This window comes from Dromiciops gliroides, chromosome 5, assembly GCF_019393635.1.
Source record: "Dromiciops gliroides isolate mDroGli1 chromosome 5, mDroGli1.pri, whole genome shotgun sequence".
Classification (NCBI taxonomy): domain Eukaryota; kingdom Metazoa; phylum Chordata; class Mammalia; order Microbiotheria; family Microbiotheriidae; genus Dromiciops; species Dromiciops gliroides.
The window spans coordinates 278,212,699-278,234,719 of NC_057865.1; the positions used below are offsets into that span (position 1 = coordinate 278,212,699).

Sequence of the window (22,021 nt, forward strand, 5' to 3'; positions counted from 1 at the left end):
TCAATATGGCCCGCTGATTTTTCCACTCTCATCTGTGGAGTGCATTTCAACACAGCTGAAGGCACAGTTATCAATTCCACCATCTTCCTTCTTGTAAGATTGAGGATTTAAAATTAGTTCTTCCTAAAAGAAAAGTTCACTGATTACATCAATGCTCCAAGGAGGGTTGGTTTTCATCTGTGTATTATTATCTCCCCTAGGGTGGATTGCAACCCCTACATGAAGTGGTGTGGTAATAAATGTTTAACAACCTGCTCTCCAAAAAAAAAAAAAGTACCAATGCAGGCTTTTCAGTTTAATCTGTATTATTAACACTTTCTGCAACACATTCTTAAAATAATCAACAATAAATAAAGCCCTGGTTTATAATGTCTGCCAATTTCCAAGGCAGATATTCTCACATTGGAAATTTAAGCCAGTAGAAACTTTCTCCAGCACATCTCTGCCTTTATGTGCCTTAATAGGTGGTCATTATGAACTGCTTTGATCACAAAAGATCACCTCCATCCTTCTGGTGATGAATCTCTTTGAAGTTAACAAGGTTGGCCTTGGATTGACAGCAAAACTGTCAGCAAACCCATATTCGAAGCCATTCCAGAGGGGGAGATTTAAATTGTGAAACCAGATAGTTACTGTGGGGGGCTGGGAGGGAAGGGGGGAAGACTAAGAAAACTATTCAGAAAAAAAAGTTGATGTTCTTCTACAGTAAGTCAATTCTCAAACTAAGAATTTAAATGAACTCATTTTAATTAATTTTAATTAATTAATTGGAATTCTTAAATGGACAGAGTTTATCCACCATTGTCTTTGAGAACTCAAAATCTCCTTCCTACCATGATGAGCTACTGAGGGTGGATTGTAAGGGAAGAATGGCAGGAGAGAGAAAAGGAGAAGTTGTGCATATACATAATTTCAAATTATGAGCCTCTACTTCTTTAAGAAGTTCTTTAAACTCATTTCCTATCCTAATAAGAGAATAATACAAAACATACAAGTATCATTAAACATCACAAAAGTTCTTTTACAAAGAGATATTCTCTCTACTTGTAATTTGGCCACCCCTTAATTTATTGGGGAGGGATCCAAATTTGTGATTTTATTGGTGTAGGGGATTCCCACTGAAGAAATTCCCTCTACCAATTCAGATCTTCAGCTGCTCTGCAACTTTACAGTTTTGGAGCCCTGCCTTGGCCACTGAGAAGGTAAAAGACTTTGCTAGGGTGACTCTCCCAACATACATCATGAGCCCATGTCTTTCTGTTTTCAAAGCTGGTTCTCTCCATTATGATATACAATGTGTTTCCATACCCTTAATATATGATTTCATAAGTTGCTATGACTAAAAGAAACCATCATCTGATAGCCAACTTCCTAATGATAAACCTTGTAAACTTGCCTTTGTTGTTGTTGTTTGTCCTTTGTTATCAAAGAGGACCATGATATCAGAGTGATGTCATGATTTGTACTGAATTGGACTTAAGTGAGGGAGGGCAGTGTAAGGTCACCAACCTCACTCTCTCCTCCAGAGTCATCTGGGTCCAGTGGCAAGATATATATCAGGATGACTGGAGATGGCCCTGGATGTTTATAGAAATCAGGGTTAAGTGACTTGTGTCTGAGGTGAGATTTGAATTCAGGTCCTCATGACTCCAGGGCCAGTGCTTTATGCACTGCCCCACCTGGCTGCCCCTATAAACTTGGCTAAACTTGGCTTGGAGACTAGGCACCAAGCCTTCCATTATCAATAAAATCTGCATGAGTTCTCATCCCATTTGGCACAGTCTTTAACCAAGGTCACCTTCACTTCGATGGAATGAAATTTTGGTGGAGCTATCAGAAGATCATTACTTGTCCCTTTGCCCCATATTTCCAGAGGAGAAAAAGCCATGACATTATTACTGTAAAATGCAGGTGTCTACATAACAAAAATGAAAGGCAACATACCCTCTTTAAAAAGTCAAAGTTGGATAAAAAATCTTCTTTGGTTAGAAGCAATCTATCGTCTAAACTCTGTTTTCTTCCTCCTGAAAAACATTTTTAGAAAACAGAATTGCAGTTATTAGTCTGTGAAATAAAGCCAATTTTGGATTTCTAATCCCAAAAGAAATTTGTTACTCAATTAAATCTAGTGGTTTTGTAGGTATCAATGGGGATGTGGGGACACATGGGATGATTTTCTAAATACTAAAGAGCACAAGCATTTTGCAACAGTGGGTGTTGTCTTATATTGTATATAATATAGTAAAAAAGTAATTAGTTGCTTTATATCCAAAACTCATGGAATAGTTGGAACCTTCTGAAATACTTGTGAATATTTTGTCTTGGGTGCATGCTCCCAGATTATTTTCACTTTGAAGAAGTTAGAAATACTACATTCACTGAGCATAATTTGCCTAGCAGGAATACTTTGCAATTTATCCCTCTTTTTTTCAACATTTTCATAACTCTTGTTTTTCCTAGTTACTTTAAACTGTTTTAAAGTTCTTTTAAGAGATTAACTTAAAATCTAACATGATGTTTTACTTCAGGTTTTTATAGGGATCTCAGAGACTTTATTTTACTTTCTTAAACAGCTCCTAGATTGTTAATTAATTCAGTTCATGCCACTAAAATATAAGATTCTTGTATTATAGCACAGAGACTATCTTGTTTGCTTGTATTTTTAAGCCTGTTGCTTGGGAACATAATAAGCACTAAATTAATAGTATATCTCTCATGGAAATAATTTATATATTCCACTAACAAAACTGTAGCAAAAATAATCAACACAAGTTACTTTTAATTGCTATGTAAATGTTACCTCAAATGACGGTAACTAGAAACAAGTACCTGTTAGGAGACTAACAATGATTCCCACAAGTAGAGTGACCAAGGTTCCAATGGTACTGAAGTGCATAAATGATAAGGAATACCAATTATCCATTAGGGGAGTTCTAGAAGGAAAACAAAGGGCTTTGTCATTCATTTGTCTGTGGGTGTGTGGCAAGAGTCAGGCAAAAACCTACATGTTCTAAAATGTCTATAGCTCCCTTCCTGGTGGCAAAGAATTGGAAATTACAGGGATACCCATCAATTGAGGAATGTCCGAAGAAGCTGGGATATATGATTGTGATGGAATATTACTGTGTTATAATAAGTGATAAGCTCAATGGTTTTTGAAAAACATGGAAAGACTGGCATGAAATAATGAAGAGCAAAATGAGCAGAACCAAGAGGACATTGTATACAGTAAGAGCCATATAGTTTTAAGAAAAAAAGGGGGTGGACAGCTAAGTAGCTCAGTGGATAAAGCATTGGCTCTGGATTCAGGAGGACTTAAGTTCAAATCCGGCCTCAGAAACTTGACACACTAGCTGTGTGACCCTGGGCAAATCACTTAACTCTCATTGCCCCACCCCCAAAAAAATCAGATTCAATAAGAAAAAAAAAAGATGACTTTGAGCAAATAAGTTATTTTGTCTATTATAAATATCCAAATTAACTATAAAGGACATATGAAGAAAGATGCTATCTGCATCCAGAAAAAGAACTGATGACTAGAAATATGTATAGAATGATTTTTCATACACACACACACATATATATATAGATATATATATACCTATTTGTGTCAAATGGTAACCATCTCTAGGGTAGAAGGGAGAAGAAAAAAAGAAATTTGCATAATAATTTTGTTGTATATTTGAAAGGAATAGCAAGTTGTGCCTAGCAAATTTGCAGTTTCATATGCAATCATCTTTATTGTACTATGTTATGCTTGTTTTATTCCATAAATTAAAAATAAAATACCTTTTTAAAAGAGTTGTAAAGGGGCTAAAATTCTAGCTAGTCTGTCTAAAATCTAATGAGTGGTCACCAATAAATTATAAGCTTTAGCAAGAGTTAGACTTTTAAGCATTTATTAAGGAGAATAAGAATTTGGTAAAGAGAGAGAGAAAGGCCTAGATTCCTCTATCTATTAAAGGGAGAGAGCATTCCTAGCTCCGCTCTCCACCAGAGTCCAAAGGAAAGAGAGTGAGTCAGAGCGCCAGGCTCCCCCTTCTTCCTCCCCCATGCAAATGTTACTTCCTGAAGCCAAAAAAATGACATACGGTCTTGCCCTCAGAGACCTTCACCTCATGGCGGAGCTTTTCTACAGTAAGTCTCCAGCAGGTGGCGTCATTCCAATCGTTACAGAGTGAAGTATAAGTAATGAACAGGCCACGTGCTCCCATGGAATCCATTAAGTCTTAAGGAACTGAGAAGAAGGACCCTACCCTTTCAGGTGGGTGTCCCTGTGTGGAATTGATTGGGGAACATAGACAGGATGAGGAGGCAGGGATACCCTGGGATCTGCACGGTTGGAAGGTATTCCAACATACGATGCCAGGTCCATTCAAGTGTTTAAGCATCGTCAGCCTAAAGCATATGACAAAGGATTATAGATCTAGAGCTAGACTGGGCCCATAGACATTATTGAGTCTGATCCTGTCATTTTACAGGTGAAGTCTAGAGACCTTAAGTGACTTATCCAATATACACAGCTAGTGAATGGTATAGCAGAGATGTAAACCTAGGACCTCTGACTCAAATCCAGTAATGTTTCCAGGAGTCTTCTCTCTTCTTCCTATCTCTCATGTAGTGTGATTTTTTAAAGTAACATAATAAAACTTATTTCAATACCTTTCAGCACTATGAACTTGAAAAGGACTTGTAGAAAATGGTGTTTCTGTGGTTGAGTTCCAGTTCGCCTGGTGGTGGAAGTCAGTTATGTTACAGCCATAGGTATTGAGGCTTAGTGGTAAAGTCCTCTCTGGAAGTGGGGGATAATGCTGAGCTCCAATTCCAATCCAAAGGGAAATGACAAATCCAGCAGTGAGCCCTACAAATGCTCCCTGCAAAACAGAAGTGCTTTTGAGAATCAAGAAATTGGTTGGTTATTGTCCTTCATACTCTAGGATTATGGGATTACTTAGCTGTATAAATGTTGTATATATGTTGAAGATCACTTACATTTATTATCCTTCATTCTCAAAGAGGACCAAAATGGCATCAATATGTTGGGGTTAAGGGACAGTGTTTCCAACTATGGCTGATCAAACCAATATGACCTTGGAATGCTCTACCAATAGTTGAGCACAAGTAGCCCATATGAACATATGGAGTGGAGATGTTTCTAAATTTGCACATCTCACATCAAGAAATAGTTATCTTACAAAGGGAAGGGAGCAGAATCAGGAGAACACTGTACATAGTAATAGCAACATTGTACAATGAAGAACTGTGAATGACTTAGCTATTCTCAGCAATACGATGCTCCAAGAAAATCCCAAAGGATTCGTGATGAAAAATGTTATTGGCCTCCAAAGAAAAATACAGACTGAAGCACACTATTTTTTACTCTTTCTTTCTTTCTTCTTTCCTTTCTTTTTCTTCCTTCCTTTCTTTCTTTACTCTTTTTTTCTTTCTGTCTTTCTTATTCTTTCCTTCTTTCTTTCTTCCTTTTTTCTTCCTTCCTTCCTTTCTTTTTCTTTCACTCCTTCCTTCTGTCTTTCATTACTCTTTCTTTATTTATTTCTTTCCTATTTCAAATTTCTTACCATCTCTGGGAGGGGGAGGGAATGGAAGGAAGGATAGAATTTGGAACTCAAAATTTTTTTTAATTTAAAAAATTGTTTTTAAATGTAATTGGGGGAATAAAATATTATTTGAAAAAGGAATAGTTATCCTTGAAAGGTAAAAGGAATGAGGGGAATATTGATCACAAAAAGGCCAACTTCCTCGCAAAAGAGGTGCTCCAAAATGAAGTGACCTGCCTTGGAAGGTAGTGGGTTCCCTCTCCCTAGAGATTTGCACACAAAGGCTTGATCATCATTTCCTTGGGAAAGTTGGATAGGAGATTTTGTTGGACTGGTGTGGATAGGACAAGATAGCCTCTGATGTCTATCCCTTCTAACTTGGAAATTCTGTGACTGGGAAATTCAGTTGATGGTTACACTAACTATATCCAAACAAATTCATCTTCCCTTCCTAACCAGCTGCTTCTCACAAGTTCCTTAGTTCTGTCAATGGCAGGATTTGATCAGTCACCCAGGCTCAAAACCTTGGTCATTGTTAGATATAATAGGATGTAAACTCCTTAACAATAGGGATGCATTTCATGTTTGTATCATGTGAGCTTAGTAGAGTTCCTGGAATTTATTAAGCACCAACTGTGTGCCAGGCACTGTGTTAGATGCCCAAGAGTCAAATGCTCATTGAACTGTAATGGTACACAGATTACTAGGTGAAAACCTTGAATGAGTGGTTACAGGGGCTCTGATTGTTACACTGGGTGATGTTGGGAAAGGTACTTAACCTGATAGTCTCAGCTTGGAATTTGTAAAATGAGGAGCTGAATCCTGACTCTAACTTCCTACCTCTATGAAGCTGAAGAAAAAATTCCCATCGGCAAGATTTTGAGTTCCAAATTTTTCTCCCTCCCTTTTCCCTCCCCCCTCCCCAAGACAAAAAGCAATCTGATATAGGTTATATATGTACAATCACATTAAACATATCAGGATTATTATTAATGTTAATGTTGTTGTTTTCCTACCTACCCTGTAGGTTAGCTGTGAGAAACGAATGAGATAACATATATGAAAAAGTAAGATTGATGTTGTTTAATTGTTTTAGTCATGTCCAACTCTTTGTAACCCCATTTGGAGTTTTACTGGTAGAGAAACTAAACTGGTTTGCCATTTCCTTCTCCAGGTCATTTTACAAATGAGGAAACTGAGACAAATGAAGAGTTAAGTGACTTGTTCAGGGTCACACTAGGAAGCTAATAAGCATCCAAGGTCAAATTTGAACTCAGATCTTCCTGACTCCAGACCCAGTGTTCTATCCACAGAGCCACTTACCTGCATTTGAAAAAGTAAGAAGCCCTTCACAAATGTAAGGCTAACTAGTGTCATGGCATTGTGGAGAGAGAGGGCCTCTGACTTCCACTCAAGTGATCCTTCCACCATCCCACAATACCATTGCTTGAAGTGAAGCATTTCCATGATGACCTGCAGAGGTCAAAGGTGTCACTGTCATTGGCAGCAAAATGCTGGACATTGAGGAATTTGCGACATCTGATTAAAGGTCAGGGTTGTGGGACATGCATGGCTTGGAGTTGGAGTGAAGCCCCTAGATGGTAGCATGATAGTGATGATGGTGGTGGTGGTAATAAGCCAGCATTTAGAGGATGGTTTGAGATTTACAAAGTACTTTATAAATATTATTTTACCTTCATACATCCTGGTAGGTAGATAATATTAATAATTCCTATTTTACAGAAGAGGAAATAGAGGTTAGATGACTTGTCTGTGGGGGCGGCAGGGAGAGGTCACACAGCTAATAATGGATAGAGTGCCAGGCCTGGATTCAGGAGGACCTGAGTTCAAATCTAGTCTCAGATACTTATTAACTGTGTGACCCATGGCAAGTCACTTAATCCTATTTGCCTCAGTTTCCTCATCTGTAAAATGAGCTGGAAAAGGAAAGGACAAATCACTCCAGTATCTCTGCCAAGAAAAGTCACAATGAGTCAGACACAATTTTTAAAAATAAACTGAATGAGCAACTACCAATATTTAAAACATAGAAAAAGATGGTGCACAGATATTGTTGCTGTTTAACGTGTATAAATATGATTTCCACTAGCTTTTTGCCTGTAGGACATTAAAATAATGGAGGAGAAGCGTAGAAGGTGTGCTGACCTGTGAGCCAAAAGACATGAATTTGAACCTATATTTGGTCACTTGTTATGCATGAAAGCTTGGGGAGGCTGAGTAAGCTGTCTAAGCTTCAGTCCCCTCATCTGTGATATGAGAGGGTTGGTCTGGATCAGTGGTGGCAAACTCAAATACAAAGGATCCCTACAGGGTACAGATTGAATTTTAAAATATGATAGTATTTATATTTTATTACATGTTATTTATTTTGTTAAATATACTTATAACTGGGAGTGGGATTGAGTATTTAACACCTCTGGTTTTTATGATGTATAAGGAATCTTTCAGCTCTAAATCTGCAATTCTAAGATTCCAAATGGGTCAGAAAAGCATTTTTAAACTTCCAGAAAAGCCACTGGTATGAGCTATCATGGGTTACATTTTTACCAGTGAAAAAAATGCTAATTTCCATTGCACTTTAGATAAAGACTTTAGATTCACTTTTACCCATTATAGTTACCATTGAGTTGACAAAAGTAGTCAAGATGCCCAGAGAAAACAAACCCAAAAGGGGCCCCACCTGTGATACCAAAGATACTGAGTGCTGCCTAAGAACAGAATAAAAAAGTCACAAATTAGTTGCAAGAAGCCCATTTTCTTTTGTTCTTTTAATTTATTTAGTATTTTATTTCCCCAATTACATGCAAAAATAAATTTTAATATACATTTTAAAAACGTTGAGTTCCAGGGGTCAGCTAGGTGGTGCAGTAGGTAGAGCACTGGCCCTGGATTCAGAAGGACCTGAGTTCAAATCCAGTCTCAGACACTTGACACTTACTAGCTGTGTGACCCTGGGCAAGTCACTTAACCCCAATTGCCTCACCAAAAAAAAAAAAAAAAAGAGGCAGTTCAACCACTGCTTTCTGCACAAAGCTTTTCCTGATCCCCTCAGCTCCTCATGCCCCCTCTCCCAAACTACCTTATGTTAAACTGCTTTATAAAGATCTACTTTGTCATTTTTCCTGTATACACTTATATGGCTACTCCCTTCTCCTTTGAAGAGGGAATTGTTTATTTGTATTAGAATTCTCAGCACCTGAGCATAATACTTCATGCATAGAGGACCCTTAGTAAATGTTTGTTGATTGATGATTAAGGTTAAAAAAAGACACATAATTATAACTAACAGGACTGCAGGAAGTCTACTCTTACCTGTAATAAAACCCCAACGAGAGATGTCAATGCTGCCATCCCAATGCACAGAGCTCCGTACAACACACCTGGGGGGATAGATTGAAAGTCAGTCAGGCTCAGATCCTGATGTACCTAATTAATATTTCCAATGGAATCAATTCATCACAACTTTCAAGCAAGTAGATAATCAGACTGGGCCCAAGGATGGCCAGAGAGATTAAAGCAGGCAAAGGGGTTAAAAATGGGATGTTGTTTCCTATAGGAAAAGCAAGGTGCAAAGTTGATCAATAAACCCTTGTGTTATGCTTAAGGATTAGTTGAAACACTAGAGTATGTTGAGTAAAGAATACCTGGAATTAACTGTGGAGATCATAAGCCTATGGACTATTGTTAGCCTAATCCTTCACAAACATTTGTGCTTAAGAAAAACCTTATATCACTTTTTTTAAACTTATATCACCAGTAACAGAGTTCTTCTATGCAGAACTACTGTGTGTAACTGGGTGGCCTGGAAGAAGAAGAAAAAAGATTGGATTTGTGATTTTATTTTTATAGAGACTCCCTAGGTGGAAACTACCTCAACCTTTGCACCGGTATCATTGAATTAAATATTTAAAATATTCAAAACCAAAACATTTTGACTAAGGATTTTGTGGAGCAAATATGAATCTGTATCCTTTCTTTCTCTTTTTTTTTGGTGGGACAGTGAAGGTTAAGTGACTTGCCCAGGGTCACACAGCTAGTAAGTGTCAAGTGTCTGAGGCTGGATTTGAACACAGGTCCTCCTGAATCCAGGGCTGGTGCTTTATCCACTGTGCCACCTAGCCGCCCCCAAATCTGTATCCTTTCAAGGAGTCATGCTTATCAATGAGATCACAGGTCCACACTCTTTTTAAATTTTTTTATGTTTTTATTGACATTCTATTTCTGACACAACTATAGTATCTCATATATGCCCTACCCCTCTCAGAGGAATATATTAGAGGATGAATGAGTCAAAATTAGATGTATCTTAACTATTTCTCAAATTGGTATACTTCTGAAGAAGAGTATACAAACAAGTGATGTGGGTAGTGGGAGCATGAATCCTACAAATCTCACTCTTTTTTGAATTAGAAAAAAAAGTGTTGGGTATATCTCACTTCCAACACACTCAAATAATTTGGCATACATTAAATAAACTATTAGAGAAATACAGTATTTAGTATACATTAAATATATTATTAAAGAAACACATTAGGGGGCAGCTAGGTGGCACAGTGGATAAAGCACCAGTCCTGGATTCAGGAGGACCTGAGTTCAAATCTAGCCTCAGATACTTGACATTAGCTGTGTGACCCTGGGCAAGTTCCTTAACCTGCATTGCCTTGCCAAAATAAAAAAGAAAGAAAGACATTAAAGTCAACAATCTCTACATATCCTATTTTCTAAAGCAGTTGTTTTTAGTAGTAGATATCTTACATTAATTATTTTTAGTAGTAGATATTTTATGTTTTCTTCTATTCTAGTCTTTTGCTCTAATATTTCTTGTTGTCTTATTGAATTATTGATCTCTGGGAGTGTCAATACCCTTCAGAGCAGTGGTCCTGCTTCCAGATGAACTCTCATAGCTATCATCCTAGGAAGCAACTCCTGTGGAAAAGGAGACAGCTATCCCTGCCAACTTCCAACTGAGTGCCACACATAGAGCAGGCAAGTCAGCCTAGCTGAAGCAACAAGGCAGTCTGAAGAAGAGGCAGGAGTTCCAGAGAAGTCAAAACACCACTACCATCTTGGCCACTATCTCTCCTCATAGTCTAATAGAGAAAGCCCAGGAGCCCAAAGCCAAGAGCCTTGGGCAATAGTACTCTAAGTGTAGGCCCACAGGCACCTTTCATTAACCTAAAAGTGTTTATTCTCAGTGAGCTCTTTTTTTCCATACAACTCTTAGGTTTTGACACCCAGATACTATTTTATGAGGATGTGGATACTCTTAAATGTTCTGATATTTGGGTTGCAAATGGTTCTACCCACTGTATTTTTGCATTCCCTAATAATTCTCTGCTAAACTCAATTCTGTCTCTGATGGTGAGGTTGGGTTTTCCAGTTAATTATTATACCTAGCCTATGATTAAAAGTTGAGGAAATTGGATATAGAACACTAGAGAAATTAGGGGAATCATTACACATTGGGCCAAATGGTGTGGTTTCACTTCCCTAGAGATAGATGTACCTGAAATGGAAAGAGGTTAGCCAGAGAACTAGGGAATATCTAATTTTTTTTTTTTTTGCAATTTTTTTTTTTTTGCGGGGCAATGGGGGTTAAGTGACTTGCCCAGGGTCACACAGCTAGTAAGTGTCAAGTGTCTGAGGCCGGATTTGAACTCAGGTCCTCCTGAATCCAGGGCTGGTGCTTTATCCACTGTACCACCTAGCTGTCCCCGTAAATATCTAATTTTAATAGAGTGAGAGGAAGGGAGCTATCATCTTGGGCCAAAGGATGTCTCAAGCAAAGAGATGATAAACTTTTAGTTTCCATTTCCAGGTATAATTTATTGTAGGTGTTTTGGCACAAAATTACTTACAAGGGCTCCTGGTTCTGGTGGTCAGTTTTGTTTTCTAGTTTCTATCATCAACTGGCCTTTGTCTCCATTGTGACCTTCTGAGCAATTTGTGATTTGGCAACACCATGATGGTGGTTGGAACTATTATTGCTTTCTTTTCCTTTGTTGGGAGTAGTGAATATTTTATTTGTTAATTCAGCATAATACATGGTTTTAGTCCTGGTGTAGCCATCATAAGACCATGACCAAGGGATGGGATGTTGTGAACTTGATTTGTTTTCAACAGGCCCAAGGCCCTAAGAAGATGGTATTGTTGCATGATAATTTTTGAGTGCATGTGTAGCACTTAATTGTGGGTAGTAGGTTCCCCATCACTTAAGGTCTTTAAGTGAATGCTGGATTATCACTTAGTAAGTAAGCTATACAGGGCATTCTTTAGGTACAAATAGGACCCTCTGACCAATGGAGTGTCTTCCAACTCCATAGAGGCTATGATTCTGTGACACTTCTAAATTTGATTGCATGCTGTTGCAAAAATAATTGACCATCCTAAATTAAGCCAGACCTGTAGAAATAAAGAATTGTTTTTGTAATGGCAGACATCCATCCAAGTTTTTGAGGATGGATATAAAAAGGTTTACAGATAAAACCATAAAACTTCAGTGGTCACTTACTTGTTCCTTTCAAAAACCAAGACAGAGTTTTTTCTGAGAGTGATTGAAAGTGCGGTTTGATGAGGTCTTCGATCGTGACTAAAGCTAAAGCATTGATACTGGAGGACACGGTGCTGAAGGAGACAAGTGAAAACCTTATTACTGTAAAGCATTTTAAGAAGATTTTGTTGTTGTTGTTTAGTAATTTTCAGTCATATGACTCTTCATGACCCCTTCTGGGGTTTGCATGGCAAAGAAACTAGAGTGGTTTGCCATTTTCTTTTTCAATTCAATGTACCAATGTGGAAACTGAGGCAAGCAGGGCTAAGTGATTCGCTCAGGGTCACACACAGACATGCTCCATTTTTCTGCCTAGAAATAGAAGTATTTCTCACAGTAAAGCTTTTGTCCATAGTCTTTCAGTATAATAATATCTTGTCTATCCCCTTGTTGTTGTTGTTCAATCATTCTCAGTCATGTCTGACTCTCTGTGACCTCATGTGGGCTTTTCTTGGTGAAGATTACTGGAGTGCTCGGCCATTGCCTTCTCCAGTTCATTTTATAGACAAAGAATAATAATACCAAGCAGTAGAAGACAAACAAAGGCTACCGATTCCTCAAATAAGATCATATATCTAGTGTTGGAAGAGACCATTCTGTCCAATCCTCTCATTTTACACATAAGGAAATGGTCTAGAAAAAGGAAGTTGGTGTTCTTTCCATAGTACCACAGGATTTGATTTAATTCAATCCAATCCTACAAACATTCACTGAGTTCTTTCCACAGGCTAGGCACCATGTAAGACATTAGAGATGCAAAGACAGAAATAGAAAACAGTCCTTACACTCAGGGAGCTTACTTACATTCTGCTGTGGCATTGTTAATACTGCCCTTGTGCTCCTGGAAGGCTGTATGGTCATACATTTAGAACTTTAGGGACTCTTAGAGATCATCCAGTCCAACCCCACCTCCCTCATTTTACAGAGAGAAAGGAATTGACTTGACCAAGGTCACATGTAACAAGTGGCAGACCTGGAATTTTTTAAACCAAAGGTCCTCTATTTTCAATTTGATTCTCTTTCTACTACACCAACTATCTCTCTTCTCCCAGAAAGGCACAACTGATCGCGATGAAGGCAAAAAGGTTGATTTTTTTCATCTTCCTAATGAAAGGACTATTATAGTTCATCTTCCTTAAAATATGCTAAACTTTTATTTGAGGAGTAAAAGGGGCAGGGCAATCTGTGATTTTATTGGTGTAGAGTTTCTAGTACCTTCCCTCTCTTAATTATTCCCTATTTATCCTGTATTTAGCTTGCTTGCTGTCTCTCCTTCCTTTTCATTTTGTAGTCACACCTGTGCACAGATAAATCGGTGTTAGAAACGCAGCTAACCATTCATAGTGTTGCACAGTTCTAGTGTTGGCAGCCCTAGTGCTGCTAGCAGGTCTCTGTTCAAAAATTCCAAGCAGGCAGCAGTTGATGAAGATGGGCACTCTTCTGAATGTGAGGGAGAGTTCAATGAACTGAGGTCCCTCACCTCTATTTATACCCCTCAAGCGGTCCCCTCCAACCAATCACATTAAGGCATTTCACTACCCTTCAGTTACACACTCCCCGCCCCCCATCCAGTCCTAGAAACTAGTCAGGTGGTACCAGTTGACCAATCAGATTTTACAAACTACCATACCAGGCCTTAAGCTTATTTTGGGGAAGAGTGTCAGCTCCTCCTCAGAACAATACTGTGTTAACTTACATAACTCTTCAAGAAAGAAAACCTGACTTGGGGTTTGACCAATCAGATTGCTCCGTTCACCAACCAATCAGATTGCGGCCATAGGCCCCAACCCTATGCTGGAGTAAGATTGTCCCTATTCCCCACTAAACAGTGCTGGTGTAAGCATAACCTTTCAAAACAAAACTCAAGTCAGGGCTTGAGCTCCGAGTCATGTGGGGATCACCTCGGGCTATCCAGATGGACTCCCATTCCAGCCAGACTCCCACAAAACCCAGGCCCTTCTTCAGACCCTGCTCAGGCCTAAGGAGCCTAGGGCCCTCAGAGCCTTGTGTGCCGAGAGGCCCCCTACTGGCAGGTGTGGGCCACAAAGCTGTTAGGCCTGAAACTGGAATCACTCTCTGCCTTTAGGGCTCTGAGAAGAGTCCAAATATAGTCTTTTCTTTCAATCAGCAACCTGGAATTTCATTGGAGTAGGAAGGAATTCCTTCCACCAACACAAACAATACTTCCATATCTTAAAGTTTTAGAGCATTGCCTGAGGTAGAAAGAGGTTATGACTTGTCCATGGTAACAAAGCTAGAAAGTACAAGAGGCAAAATTTGAATCTAGATGTTCTTAACCAATTCAATCCACTAACTATGCCATGCTGCTCCTCCATATATATATATTTTAGATAAGTTATTAGGCTACCAATTTTTGGTAAATTTTGAGGGGAAAACTGTTGACATTTAGTCATTATTATTGGAACCTCAAAGGGAATAGGATAACTCACTACATAACAATAATGATGATGATAACCATAACAAAATAGCTAGCATTTACTTAGTATCTACTATGTTCCAGGCATACTTTTTTTTTTTTGCAGGCAATGGGGGTTAAGTGACTTGCCCAAGGTCACACAGCTAGTAAGTGTCAAGTGTCTGAAGCCGGATTTGAACTCAGGTACTCCTGAATCCAGGGCCGGTGCTTTAACCACTGCACCATCTAGCTGCCCCCAGGCATACTTTAAATATATAATCTCATTTATCATATAGACATAGATGAAATCATGATTCTTTAAAGTATTCAATGGAATACATACGTGAATTGCATGCTTATCATTCTTATATCTAAAATCCAACTTAACTCATGAGAATATGGAGGTCATTACAAAGCATTCCAAAAATTACACTTTGTGAATTACATAAAGTTCATACCTCAATGTTCCACCATATACACATGCCACAAACAGGCCTGGGAGTCCTGGATAATCTTGCAGAATGTCCATCACCAGATAGGGCATGAGCTGGAAAAGTTCCAGATTGAATAAGTTTGCTTCTTATTGTCAAAAAATACATTTGTTTGTTTGTGTAACTGATAAAGGTAATAGATCAATTTCTCAGTTATCTGAGCATTGTCAGAGAATGAGCTATTTCATATAAATAAATGTTTCAGATAATTATTTAGCTCTATTCCAAAACTTGATATCACCTTTTTTATGTATTTATTTTTTTTCTTTTTTTTTAGCAGAGCAATGAGGGTTAAGTGACTTGCCCAGGGTCACACAGCTAGTAAATGTCAAGTGTCTGAGGTTGGATTTGAACTGAGGTCTTCCTGATTCCAGGGCTGGTGCATTGTCCACTGCGCCACCTAGCTGTCCCCGATATCACCTTTTTAAAGCAACTATTCCTAAACTGTATTAGCTCAGGATCTCTCTGGAGCATCCAAATCTAAAACTTGTTCTGTAGAACCATAAGGGCTCTCTTTGGATACAGTGCTTAGCACAGTGTCTGGCACATAGTAGGTGCTTAATAAATGTTTGCTGATTGGTAGAAAAGCTTCAATGCTGCTAAATGGCTCTGTGATTTGCTCATTGCTTTCCTATTTGTAATTAGACTAATTTCTAAAACATGACTGGGATCCATCTAGTCTAACTATTGTCAACCAGATGATCTTAAAATTTGTCTTCACAGGGCAGGTAGGTGGCACAGTGAAGAAAGCACTGGCCCTGGATTCAGGAGGACCTGAGTTCAAATCCAGCCTCAGACACTTGACACTTATCAGCTGTGTGACCTTGGGCAAGTCAAATAGCCCTCATTGCCCTGCCCCCCCAAATTGTCTTTGCATTTTAATTTTGGATCCAGGATGCCTCATTCAGCTATAACTCTTATTTCTTTTTTTAATTTAATCATAAAAGCATTTTATTATTTTCCAGTTACGTGAAAAAACAGTTTTCAACATTTGTTTTCATAAGATTTTTAGTTCAAAATTTTTCTTCTCCCCCCTCGCCAAGACATAAAGGAATCTGATAGAGTCAGCCATAACTTTGCAAGTACAAATTTACTAAATCTTTTATAACAGCTCATGAAAATAAGTTTCTAGCCTTCCCATATGGTTTTTGCTTAATATGGAGGATTTTATCGGAATAAGTATAGGCATTTCATAATATGCTTGATTAATTTGGCTAATGCATTCACAAAAGAGCAACAGTACTGAACCTGGTCTGGTGCTGATACTTTCTTTGAAGTCCAAGGATCACAGTCATGGTACCTTGAATAAATGACAAGCCCACAAAGTATGGTGCAGATAAGAATTATCCAGTGTCCTACAAGACTTATATAAAGAGACCTAAAACAAAAAATAAAATAAAATTCCACCATTTGAATGTAAAAGGAAGGATAGCATGGGGGGAGGGAAGCATAGCATTAGCAGTTTTCTTTCCATGTTACATTAAGTAAAAACACACTATCATGGGGCAGCTAGGTGGCGCAAGTGGATAGAGCACTGGCCCTGGAATCAGGAGGACCTGAGTTCAAATCCAGCCTCAGACACTTAACATTTACTACTGTGTGACCCTAGGCAAGTCACTTAACCCCAATTGCCTCACCAAAAAACAAACCATCAAACAAAAAACACACTATCATTAGTTGGATGCAAAAATGGGTTTTTGCTCTGACTTAACAATCTTTCTGTCATCAAAACTGTAGGCTGCATCATAGCCTAAGAGTAGAGCCACTGTACTTGGACCTTGACAACCTGAGTTCAAGTTCTTTCTTTTCACTCTCTACTAGCTGCTTTCTTTAGAAACCCTACAGTACAACTGATCCAACATTCTGGAGAGCAATTTGGAACTATGTCCAAAGGACTATAGAACTGTGTGTACCCTTTGATCCAGCAATACCACCACTAGGTTTGTATCCCACAGATATTATTTCTATCATAAAAGTATTTTATTATTTTCCAGTTACATGTAAAGATAGTTTTTCGACATTTGTTTTCATAAGATTTTTAGTTCCAAATTTACCTCCTTCCCTCCCTTCCCTCTCCTCTCCCCAAGACAGAAAGTAATCTGATACAGGTTATACATGTATAATCACATTAAACATGCTTCTGCATTAATCATGTTGTGAAAGAAGAATCAGAACAAAAGAGAAAAACCTCAAAAGAACAATAACAAAAAAAATTTTTTTAAAGTAGAAACAGTATGGTTCAATCTGCATTCATCTTCCACAGTTCTTTTTTCTGGATGTGGAGAACATTTTCCATGTTGAGTTCTTTGGAATTGTCTTGGATCATTGCATTGATGAAAAGAGCCAAGTCTATCCCCATTGTTCATCACACAATATTGCTGTTACTGTGTACAGTGTTCTCCTGGTTCTGCTCTCTTCACTCAGCATCAGTTCACTTGTCTTTCCAGGTTTTTCTAAAATCTGCCTGCTCATCATTTCTTACAGCATAGTAGTATTCCATTATATTCATATGCCACAACTTGTTCAGCCATTCCCCAATTGATGGGCATTCCCTCAATTTCAAATTCTTTGCCACCACAAAGGGAGCTGCTATAAATATTTTTGTACATGTGGGTCTTTTCCCCTTTTTTATGATCTCTTTGGGATACAAACATAGTGGTGGTATTACTGAATCAAAGGGTATGCACAGTCCCATAGCCCTTTGGGCATAGTTCCAAATTGTTCACCAGAATGGTTGGATCAGTTCCCAGCTCCACCAACAATGCATTAGTGTCCTAATTTTTCCACAGTTTCTCCAACATGTATTATTTTCCTTTTTTGTCATATTAGCCAATCTGATAGGTGTCAGGTGGTACCTCAGAGTTATTTTAATTTGCATTTCTCTAATCAATAGTGATTTAGAGTATTTTTTCATATGGCAATAGATAGCTTTGATTTCTTCTTCTGAAAACTGCCTGTTCATATCCCCAAAGATATTTTTAAAGAAAAAAGGGAAAGGACCTATATTTACAAAAATATTTATAGCTGCTCTTTTTGTGGTGGCAAAGAATTGGAAATGGAGGGGATGCCCATCAATTGAGGAATGGCTGAACAAATAATGGTATATGATTATGATGGAATACTATTGTGCTATAAGAAATGAGAAACAGGATGGTTTCAGAAAAACATGGGAAGACTTTTATGAGCTGATACAAAGTGAAATGGGTTGAACCAGGGAAACATTGTACACAGTAACAGCAACACTGTAATATGATCAACTATGAAAGACCTAGCTTTTCTTAGCAATACAATGATCATCACCATCACCATCATTCGCACCATCATCACTGCCATAATCACTACCATTGTCAGCAGCATCATTGCCCTCACTAGCAGCATCTGCATTTAACATCATGTTATTTTTATGTTATTATATTATTATTTTTGCTATGTTACTTACCATTTCAGTTGTTTTCCAGTGGTGTCTGACTCTTCCTGACCCCATTTGGGGTTTTCTTAACAAAGATACCAGAGTGCTTTGCCATTTCTTTCTCCAGCTCATTTGACACATGAAGAAACCGAGGCAAATTGAGTCAAGTGACTTGCCCAAGGTCACACAGCAGGTGAATGTTGGAGACCATACTTGAACTCAGGAAGATGAGTCTTCCTGATGCCAGGCCTGGTGCCCTATCCACTTCACCACCTTGCTGCCCTATTTACCATTATATAAAGAATTTAAAAGACCTTTATAAAAATTGAAGGACATTGAAAGACTGTTGAGACCAGAGTCTCTCTTACATTTTTGCTTGGAACCTGCTTTTACAAGCGATGTACCTCTGGACCTGGGATTGACTGGTGCCATAGACGCTGGTTGATGTGAAGGTCCCCCCAATGACAATTGTCCAGAAGCTATACCTTTGCAAAGGGTTTGGATTGAAGCTAAATGTCAAAAGAAAAAGAAAGAGACAAAATGTCAGACAATTATTGCACAGAGTCTAACATTGTGGAAACCATTCTTATTTAAGCCCAATGAAATGAAAAATCATCCCTTGGAACTTTGAAACTGTAAGGGCTTGGAAAGAAAGAAAGAAAGAAAGAAAGAAAGAAAGAAAGAAAGAAAGAAAGAAAGAAAGAAAGAAAGAAAGAAAGAAAGAAAGAAAGAAAGAAAGAAAGAAAGAAAGGAAGGAAGGAAGGAAGGAAGGAAGGAAGGAAGGAAGGAAGGAAGGAAGGAAGGAAGGAAGGAAGGAAGGAAGGAAGGAAAGAAAGAAAGAAAGAAAGAAAGAAAAAAATAAAGAAAACTAAGGCCCTTTTTCTAGGCAGCCAGATGGTGCCATAGTCCACAGAGTGTCTGCACCTGGAGGCAAGAAGACCTGAGCTCAAATCCACCTTCTGACACTTACTAGCTGTGTGACTCTAGGCCAGTCACTTAACTTCTGCGAGCCTCAGTTTCAACTATAGAATGGGTAGGGTTGTAGTGAGGATCAAACGAGATAAGACAGGGTGTCGGAGAAGTCCGATTGCAGTCTTAAGATTCAATAATTTCAGGATTACAAATGCTACAAAATTTTTTAAACCTTGTAAGGTTAATTATTTTAAATTTTAATATATTGATATTTCTTGTTAAAATTCAATATAACCACCATCTCATGATATACACCACTCCAGTTCATTTTTTGACTTTATAAAATATTCTTTGAAAAGATTACATTTCTAATTCTGGCATTCAAGGCTTTGATGTATACATGATATTTTTCATGTGATCTCACAGGAAAAGTCTAATGGAGATAAATTAGGTAACTGATGTGACCAAGCAAGCTGAGCTCCTCTACTTCTCTACTGATATGAGAAAGTGTCATCCAGAAACTGCAGCACTCAACAGTGAATAATAGCTGGTGCCCCTTCTGGTTAAAATTTAAATTTATTGTTTGTTTGTTTGCTTTTTTTGCGGGGCAATGAGAGTTAAGTGACTTGCCCAGGGTCAGACAGCTAGTAATTGTCAAGTGTCTGAGGTCACATTTGAACTCAGGTCCTCCGGAATCCAGGGCCGGTGCTTTATCCACTGTGCCACCTAGCTGCCGCCTAAAATTTAAATTTAAAATGTGTTATTCAAAATTCAAAAAAGCAAATAAATCAATTCAACAGAAAATTAATTAAATTGTCAAATAACTACTGTTTCCACTGAAAATTTATCCTAATAACTGTAACGATTGGAATGATGCCACCTGCTGGATACTTACTGTAGAAGAGTTCTGCCCATGAAGGGAAGGTCTTTGAGGGCAAGACCAGGAGTCAGGAAGTGACGCGGGCTAGTGGGAGGAGGAAGGAAGAGACTGGCGCTCAGTCTCGGTCTCTTTTCCTCTGGACTCTGGTGGAGAAGGGAGCTAGAAATGTGCTCTCCCTTTAATAGATAGAAATCTAGGCCTTTTTCTCTCTCTTTACCAAATTCTTATTCTCCTTAATAAATGCTTAAAAGTCTAACTCTTGCTAAAGCTTATAATTTATTGGCGACCACTCATTAGATATTTTAGACAGTTTAGCTAGAATTTTAGCCCTTAACAGATGGCGACCACGAAGGGACTCCTGGCGGCGCGGCACAGACGGTCTGACTCACTCCAAAGGTGGCCTAAATCGGTTTGGTGAGTTTTTATAAGGAATATAGACTAAGCCTAGATTTAAGATGATTTGTACTGTATTTCTATTTTCCTATCCTTCTAATCAACAACACCTTATATACAATAAAGGCTCTATCTAGAAAACCAGAAGCTTCTTCCATTTACTAGTCTGGGAGATAAATTAAGGGAAGGGTTAAGCAGGGGAGATTTATGATCTAATATCCAATTTTAAATCTCACATAACACATGCATATAAATACACACATATAAGTAAACAAACAACACAAATAAACACATACTCATACACTCACTTACATATATAAACACACATGCTCACACACACATAGATATAAAAACATTCATATACTCTCTCTCTCTGTCACACACACACACACACACACACACACACACACACACACACACACACAAAGGGACAAATGAAAACTTACTCCCAGAAGTTCAATCTTCCTCCATGATAGGAATCATTTAGAATATTGTTGATCCCACCTTGAATCTCAGCAGCCCGGATGATCACAGAAAAAAGTCCTGCCACCATGATTCCAATTTGGAAAACATCTGTCCAGATGACAGCTTTGAAACCACCCTTTGTTGGGGAAAGTACATTTAAAATATTACCAGTCTGATCATTGACTCATAGAAGCTAGAAGGGACCTTAAGGGGTCACCTAATCCAATACCTCAATATTAAAATGAAGAAATTTGGGCTAGAGAGGTTAAATAACTTGTCTAAGTTAACACACTTGTAGTAAGGGGTGTAGCCAAGGTGTGAAGTCCAGTCTTCTGGCTCTGAATCCAGTGGTGGGGACACAGGGGGAAGGATGGTCTCCCCACTGGTATGCGAGGCCTGGTCTGCACTGTCCTGGCATGGCGTGGACTGAACTGCATTACACTCTCACCCCTGTGCGACAGACCTGTCATCTTAGAAGATTGTCTTGGGCTGGAAAATTGTTTCACCCCATCCTTTTGTGGCTTCTGCTGCCCCAGAATGTATTTTGAGACATTATTTTAAAGATATTTGAAGGGGAATTTGGAAAAGCTCAGTTGAGTCCCTGCCTTTTTTCTCCTCCATCTTGGCTCCACACCTCTGGGATTACCTCACAATACCACACTGTCCTCAATGCATAGCACTGTAACAAGACCCTAACTCCCTCCAAATTAACCTGAGTATTCTTGCCCCACTAACACCACCACTACCACCACACACACAAATTCATCAAACATGATAAAGAAATATAAACTTTTTTCCCTCTGAATACTTCCTATCATCCATGTATATATTTTTCCATCCATGTATAATTAAAGAAGAGGAACAGTGCCTGAGTCCTAGAATTTGTAGTTATGTAGACTTCATGAGACATGAACCAATGGAAATAA

General features: G+C 38.4%; 1 protein-coding gene across 1 annotated transcript in view; it reads right to left on the reverse strand.

Moving 5' to 3' along the window:
• The window catches only part of LOC122729042 (sodium-coupled monocarboxylate transporter 1-like), a 30,362-nt gene continuing 8,341 nt past the window's right edge, over positions 1 to 22,021 (reverse strand). The window contains 12 exon segments of the mRNA XM_043967709.1: positions 1 to 123; positions 1,945 to 2,024; positions 2,830 to 2,933; positions 4,663 to 4,874; positions 8,200 to 8,256; positions 8,258 to 8,287; positions 8,892 to 8,959; positions 12,091 to 12,203; positions 15,004 to 15,092; positions 16,285 to 16,414; positions 18,814 to 18,954; positions 21,077 to 21,231. Coding sequence (XP_043823644.1) covers positions 1 to 123; positions 1,945 to 2,024; positions 2,830 to 2,933; positions 4,663 to 4,874; positions 8,200 to 8,256; positions 8,258 to 8,287; positions 8,892 to 8,959; positions 12,091 to 12,203; positions 15,004 to 15,092; positions 16,285 to 16,414; positions 18,814 to 18,954; positions 21,077 to 21,231 — 1,302 coding nt within the window.